Below are 10,380 nucleotides of genomic sequence, written 5' to 3'. Positions count from 1 at the left end.
CGCCTCACTGCTCAGAAAACCTCTTAGACTCATCAGACTGTGGTGGTTTCATTTATCAAGGTCACCTAACTGTTTATGCTGCTCTCCTGAAGAATTAGCAGGGCAGTTTTTTGCCTCTCTGAATTTCCTAATGTCTCTTATATGACGGTGTCCTTTCTGGAATGGTGAATTTGTGTCTTTTGAATCTTTTCTAGACTATTGTGGTAAATGGAGTCATGTTCCATGGAGCTTGAGTGTTTCCTTTGAACACTTCTCTTGGAAATCTTCCCCATTTTACCCTCAGATCCAACTTCAAATTCCACTCTAGAAGCACTTTCATCTCCTTAGCCAGCCTCATCTTAATTCATTTCCATGAACGCTGAACGATCTCTGCATCCTTCCAGACAGGATGCAGCAGGGGCTGATTCTAAAGGGAGAGAGAAGGGGTGGTGGTAGGAATGGGGCACACAGGCATGTAGGAGGTGTCTAAACATGCTCAGAGACTATTTAGATCTGCTGTAGCAACTTGTCTTACTAGGCGTTCCACTAGATAGACCTGGGTGTGGACAGATCTGATGTAAATTCCTTTAGCAGCTGTCTCCCTCCAAGTGATCTAGTAACTGCTCTGCAAGTGCATGCCCTGGGGAAAAAAAGCATTTTAAGGAAATTGTGGGATACTAGTCACCACAGATGAACAGAAGTTGAAATGTCATTGATGTGGTTTCTGCTGTTTAGCATTATTTCTAGGAAGAAGCACTTTTTTTCCCCTCAAATTCTAGGTCACCTAAGGATGTGGCTGTGAATTGCTGCAGATAAACTGCTAGCAGAGAGGTGTGAAGATATCTGCAGGGCCAGGAGGATACTCTCCTTCTTCTAGAGACACTGCTCATATCAGGGAATCTTTATCAGTGCTGCCAGCAACAGGTGAGCCTTGGACCAGCTGTACACCCAGCCCTAGGGCTTGGTCATGCCAGAACATTCTCTCATGACCAAAGATTTAAAGACTTTTCTTCCCCCTGTCCTTCTCTAGACATCTAGGTTCTGGATTACTCTAACATCCAGGTGACCTCAGGGAGAAAGATGAAATTACAAGCAGTGTCCACCAGGAAGCCCAATGTTTCAGCCATTAAAAAAAGCTTGCGGGAGGATGCTATAGCCTAGAAATCCCAGGATCTGGTTGCATGATCTCATCCATTCCCAGAAGACACAAAGGCAATCTTCAGAAGAGCCTGATACCCATGGCAGGATAGGAGAAGACATGGTGTCAGCCTCTAGGTGTTTGCCTGTGCTATCACTGTCCCTGGCCCTGTCTGTAGTCCCACATCCTATAGAGATGGAGTCTCTCCTTCTTCATAGAGCACCGCTAGGCATTTGATCTTCCTGGACAATTCAGATTGGGAAAAATATTTGTTTGCAGTTTATACATATTATTCCCTTGCATGCTTTTTGAATCACATATGGTTCTTCAACATGACATTCCTTAATGACTACCATTGCCATCAGGTTAGTGGTTAGCATGGAAGGCTCAGAAAACTGCCTGAATTTGAATATTGGTTCTGCTACTTACTCTCAATTTAGGTAAGGATATGAACTGGTTTACTTTCTGTAATTTGTGCTAACTAAAGTACCTGCCTTGTAGAGTTGCTGTGAGGATTAAATGAATTTCTATGTTAAGTGGTTATAACAATGCCTAGTGCTTAGTAATCATTAATTTTGAGCTTGCAAAATGGTTAGCCAGTAGCACTGCTACTTATATTACTGCTACTAACATCATTATTTATTATTGTGTTTGTGTGGAGGACTGTTAGGCAATCCACATATATTTTTTCTACTCAAGAAAACCTTTAGGAGCCATATATTATTGACTTCATTTTATAGAGTAGGAAATTATCTTTAGAAAGGTTAAGCAGCTTGGCAAGACTTGCAAACGACGAGACAACTCTAATTCCAAAATTGGTCCTTTTGACAAGTAATAATGAAAATTTCAAGGATTTGTTGCCTAATGCAGGTTCTATTTCTTCCTCTTCTTCTGTTTCCTCTTCCTCTCTCCCTTCTCCCTATTCTTTTTATAACACTTTAAAAGTGTAAAACCCATTCTTAGTTTATGGGCCATACAAATGCAGGCCACTGGCTGAACTTAGCATGTGCACCGCTGTTTGTCTTTCTAGGCCATAGAGAGAAGTTTAGGACCAACTGGCTTCACAGGTGAGTTCCATCAAGTATTTAAATAATAATTAATACAACTCCTATACAAAATCTTCTGCAAAACAGAGAAGAGGGACTATTTCCCAATCTATTCTATCAGACAGCTAGAATAAATACCAAACACAAAGAAATCACAAGAAAACTAAGAACCAGTATTTCTATGGACACAGGTGCAAAAATTCTCCATAAAATATTGGCAAACCTAATCCCAAAATATATTAAAAAAATATTAATATGTACCATGACCAAGTGGGAGTTATCCCATGAATACAAGATTAGCTTAACACCCCAAATCAAGAAACTATAATACACGATATTAATAGTTAAAGGATATGCCACATTATCATCTTGGTATTAGCTGTAAAAGAAACTTGATAAAAACAGCACACATTCATGATAAAAACTTTCAACAAATTATGAACAGATAGACTTCCTCAGTTTGGTAAAGAGCCTGAATAAAACAGCCGCCTTAATGGTGAAAGCTTGCAAAGGCTTTACCTTTAATGCTGACAGCCAGTCAAGGGTGTCTGCTCTCATGATTTTTGTTCAGCTGTCCTGGAGATACTAGCTAGTGTAAACAGGTGAGAAATTGAAATAAAAGGCATTCAGATTGGGAAGAAAGATGTAAAATTGTCTTTATTTTCAGACTATATGATTTTGTATATACAAAATGCCACAAAACTTCTAAAGAAACTTCTAGAATTAACAAATGAATTTAGCGAGGTTTCAGGATACAAGATCTTATCAAAAATGCCTTTCTTTATACCAGTGGTAAATAATCAAAAAGCACAATTAAAAATTGTTTTCACAATCCCATCATGAAGAACAGTACTTTGCAACATTGTAAACAAAGAAATGCAAGACCTATACATGGAAAACTATAAAATGTTGAGAGAAATTAAAGAAGATCTAGATCAATGGAAAACATTCCATGATCATGGAGGTTTCAGTATGGTTAAGATAGAAATTCCTCCCACATTTATCAGCAGATGCAATGTAATTCCTAACAAAACCACTGCAGGATCTTTTGTAGAGATTTAACAGCCTGATCCTAAATTTACATGGGAATGCAAATGATTTTAATATTAAAACAATTTTGAAAAAGAAAGACACAGTTGGAAGACTTATACTGGCCAATTTTGAAAAATAGTATAAAGCTACAGTAATCAAGAGAGTATGATATGAGCATGGGATAAGCATGCAGATTAAAAGAACAGAAGACCAAGTGCAGGTCTTAGGTCAGAGCTCAGCACCCACCTCTTCTCAGGAGACATAGTGCCCCCTAGCTGATAACTGCATTTTGTCTATTGCCTGTGCAAACAATAGATGGAGTCAAGGCTCCAGGTCTGGTCTAGTGTGTGTCTAGTCCAACATCTGTAATATTCCATGTATCTAAGCCAGAAGACACATCAATCTGCAGAAGAGCTGCCCGATGGTCAGGGTGGTCTCCAGAGAGATGCGGGGTTCAATGCAGGCAGTTGCTGGAGGGTTTTCTTGGCACTACAGTTTCTTTGCCTTATGTCTCAAATAGATTTAGTTAAGATTCCATTGATTTAGAGATAGCATAGTGAAAATAATCAGTTCGGGTCCTTCTGTTTTCCCAAGCTCAAAGTCATAGATTTTGGTCCTGAAGTTGTAGGAGGAGGGATTGGGCTTGGGAAAGGAAAGAGACTTTGAGATGCCATGTGTGAAGTAACTAGTTTTATGTGAGGAAGGAACCATTAGCCAGAGATGCAGACAGTTGTGGAGGAAGCCAGAGGAACGTTTTCCTGTTTCTTAGCTACTAAAGGCTCTCCTGCAGGTAGCTATAGGCAACTGTCAGGTAAAATGCCACTTATCTTGAAGGCCACAATGCGTGCAAGCCTCAGCTGGACATCTGATTTCAGTTAGACGCTGGAGGGAAGTCAGCCCTGACTGTGGGCTGGGTAGAGACTGACCAAAGGATAGTTTCCCACCCAGATCGTCGCTCAGGCCCCACTGGCCCCACAGGGCCAAGGAGTCTGGGAAGACGTGTGCTGGCTTCTGTAGATTCAGAGGTTTGTGAAGGTGGGGCTCCCTCACCCTGGTGGCGCCTTTTTGGGGCAGGCTGCAGGTGCCTGTGTAGTGATGTGTATTCACTGCTGGCACAGAGGTACCGAGATGTCTGCGAGGAGCTGGCCGACTGCAGTGTCAGCACAAAGTGGTCCTTCCTTGGTCTGGAGACGGTGGACCCAGAGGAGTGCTCTCCTTTCTCTGTGGTGTTAACACCATATGAATAATGGATCAGCTGTAGCTCCATTCCTGCGTCTTGTCGATACCAGTACATATACTCATGGCCCATAGTTTGAGAACATTCCAGAGTAACCTTCTTTCCTCTCTCTGTAACACAGTATCTTGGGGTCTGAGAGACATCAGCATCCATGAAGCCTGAAAGAAAGAGACAAAAATTGGCCACAGAGTCCAGGATGGGCCTTGAGGCTGGTGTGAACCTGGGACAGGGAAAAATATTCCTTCCTGACTTGAGAGAAATCTGTGGTGTGGCTGTGACCTACCTGCCCCCAGAAGGTAAAGGGCCACATAGCAGGGGAGCCTGACAGCCATGGCACAGTTAGGTGTGAAGGTGCCTCCCAGTCCTGGGGAAGTGGGACGGGCTCTGGACCAAGTTACCATATGACAACACAGTCCCTGCAAACATCCGGGGCCCCACAGCCATCCTGCTGACACAGCAGTGTCATCTCTACCCCCGTTCCATCAAAGGACTACATGCTTGTTCACTTCTCTCACCCAAGGTAGGCTAGCTACTTTGCCTATTTATCTTAACTCAAGTTCTACTCTTTTCTCAAAACAATAAATTGCAACTGTTTTGCAAGCTGTAAAGGTCAGGGCCAGAGAGCTTCAAAGGCTGTCATAGGAGGATTTGACCTTATCAGAAAGGCTGGGAAAGGAAGTGATGTTTGAAGTGAGTCCTGAAGGATGCACTGGAACAAACTCTGCGAAGCTGAGAGAGAAGAACTTTCAGAAGAAGGTCCCAGTGGACAGAGTGGCAGGTGAGATGGCACAGGAAAGCACGTTGTGAGGATTAGAGGCAACCCATTTTGGTAACCCATTTTCTCAGTCTTATTTCTCACCGACTCAGTGCTCACATTTTTACCAATTTTTCCAACATAGGCTCCATGACATTAAGTCATCTTAGTTTAACTGTACCATCAATCATGCCAGAACAGAAAATTCAGATCCACAGCTCTTTCCAATACATGCTTTAGTGATATTGCCTGAAAGTTTTTGGGGCACTACTGCAGTAAACAACACCCAAACCAAGTACTATCCAGTCTCCTCTCTTTCCCCCTTGTCTTCTCAAAAGAAAAGTCTTTAGCTTTGATGGTGAGTCATGAAGGTCAGTCTCAAGAGCCCTCCCCCTGGGCTGGGTCCCTCTGCCTTAGTTCACTAGGATCCACAGTTGAGAGTCAAGAAAATTCTTGCTTATACGCTGCTGACCTGAGGTTTGGGATTTTGGTTATTACAGCTCTATTAATCGAGGATCACCTCTTCAGTCTTTCTGTTTTTCATATGTAACACTGGCAGGCTCCTGCTCACTCTTGCTTTCTCATGTATCCCAAAGGAATATAACGATTATGACTTACCAACCCTGACTCCTTCTTGTCACATCAGGGGCTCCTTTAAAAGAAGGTTAATCATGAAAATCAAATGACATTTGGCCTTTGCTTTAACTGTGAAAACTGGTCTAACCTTAATAGGCAGTGTCCAGGAAGAAAAATTAAAAAATGAAATTGTACTGCCCCCCTGCTGAAAAAAAAGGTGAAATGGGTGACTAGGCATTTAGAGATTTGGGAAGATTCTTTCTGATGAATTTTAAGATTTAAGAATGAGAAGATTTAAGGAAGAATGATGAGTTGAGAAGGTCCTCAGCAGTGACTAGATGTAAGACCCATTTCTACGGGAGAAGTGATTAGAGAAAAAGGCTTAGAACAGAAGGGGTAGATCTTGGGTTGGGAGTAGATGTGAGAGAGGCTCAGGTCCTACTCAGACGAAGAGGTTCTTGATGGCAGAGATAAACGACCTCCCTCTAGCTGCCCAGTACAGGAATAACTCAGGCATGGCCACCTTTCAGGTATCGCTAGAGAAGTCTCTGGAGCAGCTGCTGAGAATTTCTAAATGTCAACAATTAAGGATACAGGAATTGTCAAAGATAATTGTGACATATGTCTTTATACATTTTTGTCCAGTGAAACTCCCTCTCATTTTCCAGTCTTCTTATAGAATTATGCATAACCAAACATACTATCTTCCCTTTAAAAGGACTAGTAGGTGGGGGTGTGGGGGACTTAAATATACATGCAGCAGAACAATGATATAAATGTCAGAACATTTGGAAGAAAATCCTGAAGAATGACATGAAACATGTTCGAGTCTATTCTCTTTCCTCCCTCCCTCCCTTCTATTTTTCCTTTGCCAAGTCAGACATCAGGTTCAGTTCTAAGGTATAAAATTGGGGGGACATCCCTTAAAGTAAAGAATATATAGTCTAGGGAAGAGACATATGAATTATGAGAGATTCCAATAACTGTAATAGTTTTGGAAGTAGTAAGAGCTGAGTCTAGGAGTAGAGGAATTGGCCATATTTTTAGACAGAGACTTGTTCATGGAGCACTTTGAGTGCCACGTGAAGAATATCAGACACAGTCAGGCTGCTGGCAATGTCTAAGGCAGGGCAAGGCCTGTGAAGTAAGAGGCTGATGGACCGAGGAGAAGGCGTTGCCCTTTTCCTAGGGAACGGATGTCCAGCGCCTGCTCTGAAGTAGATGCAGGGAGCAAGGAAAGGAGTGGCCGAGGCAGGAAAATGTGCACAGCAGCAACTGTGATGTGTCCCTGCCTCTCCCTTTAGGCGTGAAGGACATTTCCCCCACCCTGCCAGGAGTGCTGCGGGCTGACACCCCTCTTTGCGAATTACCTTGGCTAAGGAGACTCCTCTTCCCAGGGCGTCTTCTCAGGGCAACCCGTGACCAATGACATGCGTGCGCAGACAGCGGGCCTAAGACCAGCCTGCTGCCCTCGACTCGGGGTGAGGGCAGAGCTCCCTGCGGGTCAGCTGCCGCCTCCACCGGGGCACAGCCCAGCCTCCCTGCCTCGTCCTGCTCTCTCTTTCCCCTTCTTCCAAGTTGATAGCAAGAGCATTTTCTAATGATATCCCAGGAACACTAATCTCCCTCGCAGTCTGTTTTCTAGAAAACCACACCTATGGCAGGGTGGGATGTAGAAGTCATAGATGTGTAAATGGACGTAATGGGAAGGCTTATGGAAAAGAGGAAATGGAATGATCTTCCCAGTCACTGAGACAGAAATATAGTCTTTGGACCAGAATGGGTGCAGGTAGGGGTGGGGAACAGTTAACTCAGTCACAAATTATGTGAGTTTGAATTGTGGAGTATCCAGCCAGAAGAGAATTTATCAGTTAGGAACTTATGAAAGAAATGGTCATGATCATGGATGGGAAGGTTAAGGAAGAATATTTACACTCAAGGAAAAGGAGGCAGAAGAAAAACCTAGGGAAATGTACTAGAAATGTCCACTAAACAATTGAATGGAACAGCTAATAACTAGTAAGAGAAGAATTGTTATTACAGATGAGCCTTTGATGATAGTAAAAACGCACAGAAAAGTTCCTTGGCATAGAAAGCAGGGAATTCAACTCTATAGAAAACCGATTTTTTAAAGGAAAAGCAGATGAGATACAACTCTTATATGACCCTAAAAATTTTTTAAAGCATGACATTTTTTCATACCAGTAGAAAAGTAAGTAAGTTGGGTTCTTTGTGTCTGAACTATCACCGAGTAATGGACTCCCTCATTGACATATTTGAGGCTTATGGGATGAGAGACAGAAGAGCTGGGGAAGGCTTGGTCTTGGACCCCAGGCAGACTTCGTGTCATGCTGTGGCAGCCCTTGGTCACATATTTTTGCGCTTAGAGTTCACGGGTTCTTAGGAGGATCCCCTTATAGGGGAGCCAGCGGTTTATTCCAATGTCTTGCGGGAAAGGGGAATCTCCAAGCTCTCAGATCTGGTTCCATGATAGCAGGCAGGTAAATGTTTTGAAATTTAGTCCATCCTGATAACGAGATTCTTAACCTGTCTGCTCCTGCAGGTTAAGATCAATCTCAGTAGAGACTGAATTGTGAGGCAGTAGATGAAAGATAAAGATAACTTTTACAGATAGCAGCCTCTGAACTTCCGCTTCTGAGTTAGATTTAACGACAATTACATTTACTTAGAAGGAAGTTTCAGAAAACCAGCTAGCCAGTTTGCTCTCGGTATAGAGGCCACCAAATACAGAGCTGAACAGTGGCTCAAGCCTGGGAAAGAGGGCCTGGGAAGGGCCGGCAGGAGGAACAGAATGGAGAATGCATGTTGCAAGGTGGGTGGCGCTGACACAGAAAGACCTCGGAACACCACACCGCGAGCTCCTGAGGAACACTCCAACTGGGAATCCTAACAGTGTCTCCCAGTGCTCAGACTCGCTGTCCTAGACGAACACTACTGGGCTAGCTCCACTGGAATGGATAAAGACGGTCAGCAGGCAGAGAGGGTAGGTTCAGTGTAGCCTGTGATTTGGGTCATCACGTAGCCTGGGGACATTGCCCTCAGGTGGCCCTAAGCTCAGACGGAGGCTCACACAGCATGAACTCCTCCGACCTCTAAGGATGCCCACACCCTGCATCTAGGAAGCCTTCCGTGCCCTCCTGAGGAAACGTGCCTGTCTTTCTGTGGTGAGAGCAGGTGGCCAAGAACCACTGTGCAATTTACTGCTGGCACAGAAGTAAAGCGCTGTCTGGTTGGGGGTGGGAGTCTCCAGGCGCAGGGAGAATTTCGCCTGCTCCCACCGGGAGACGCTGTACCCGCTGGAGACCTCTCCTCTGTTGGTATCGTTGACATCCAAGGAGTAGTAGACCAGCCGGAGCCCGCGCCCGGGGTCCTCTCGATACCAGAACATAGCATCATGACGCTTAGTCTGAGAACATTCCAGCGAAACGCTCATTCCTGTCTTTGTGATCCTGTTCCTTGGGGTCTGGGTCACACCAGAATCCATGGAGCCTGTGAAGAAACGAGAAGAAATAGGACAGAAACTGGAAATGGCACCTCTTGCCGCAGTCTCAAGGGACAGTCTCAAGGACAAGCCAGGACACGGACAATTTAAGGCAGGGATTCCTCATGTTTCCCACACTCACCTGTTCCCAAGACACCAAAGGCCACACAGCAGAGGAGCACAGAGCCCATGGCAGGGAGAGGCAGGGTGCAGGCATCCGGCTCTGGGCATTGGTGGAAACAAAGCGTGGAAGTAGGAAATTGGAAGGACCGGGGCAGCGATGGGGTTGCCCCTCCCAGCTCCGCAGGTGTGCAGCCACACCCCTTTCCCGGGGGCCTCACGTCCTGTCAGAGGACCGCACTGTCCCCCCTCCTCCTCTCTTCCTGGCCCTTCTGGAGAGCAACGTCCCTCCAGGGTGCCTTGTCCTCCCAGCTGAATAGGTTACAGGGAAATGAGTCTCACTGGAAGGCTGTGACACAGTAACAATCTCTTTTTTCTGCGCTTATTCACTTTTTTCTAACTCAGGTCTGGGCAAGCTACGAATTGGAATATACTCACCCTGAAGTTTGAGAGTTTTGTTTCTTTTTTCAAGGGGCCCAGCCCTACCTTGCTCCACACGGCTGCTGTCCTTGAATGGCAGCTTACTTTTCTGGGCACAGATAGTAACTGAAAATACAGGCCCCCTGGAGGGAGGTCTTGAGGTGGGCATGGGTCTCAAAGAAATACTTAACACCTTCACTCATATTTTGAGTTAACTGAAAACAGTTCATTACAGAGGCCATTCTAGCGTCACTCAAATTCTTGCTGGTTTTAGAACAGAAGTGTGCAATATTTCAGTGCAACAAATTACAAAGCCAGCACAGCTACGACGATAGTGTGAAGGCCTGTCTGATGTGATAAGCTGATGCCCTTTGGGGCTCCGGGTCTGTGCTGATTCAGGCTCCGCCTCTTCCACGATACACCAGGGCATCCTACACTCATGAGTCCTGCTGTGGTTCACGTTGGGAAAGTTTTCCTTTTAATATTTTTTCTTTTGATGAGGAAAATTTCTAACATATGCAAAGTAGATGTAGTAATATAATGAGCCTCTAGGTCCCCCAGACCTGGCTTCAATAA

At 44.6% G+C, this 10,380-nt stretch overlaps 1 gene segment (V, D, J or C); it reads right to left on the bottom strand.

The window, feature by feature from the left end:
• Positions 1 to 8,898: 8,898 nt before the first annotated feature.
• On the bottom strand, positions 8,899 to 10,147 carry LOC118932605 (T cell receptor beta variable 24-1-like). The segment is given in 2 exon segments: positions 8,899 to 9,272; positions 9,407 to 10,147. Coding segments are annotated over 2 exon segments (423 nt in total).
• Between the last annotated feature and the right edge of the window lie 233 nt (positions 10,148 to 10,380).

This window comes from Manis pentadactyla, chromosome 7 (genome assembly GCF_030020395.1).
Source record: "Manis pentadactyla isolate mManPen7 chromosome 7, mManPen7.hap1, whole genome shotgun sequence".
Lineage (NCBI taxonomy): Eukaryota > Metazoa > Chordata > Mammalia > Pholidota > Manidae > Manis > Manis pentadactyla.
This window is presented reverse-complemented; position numbering and strand designations above follow the sequence as displayed.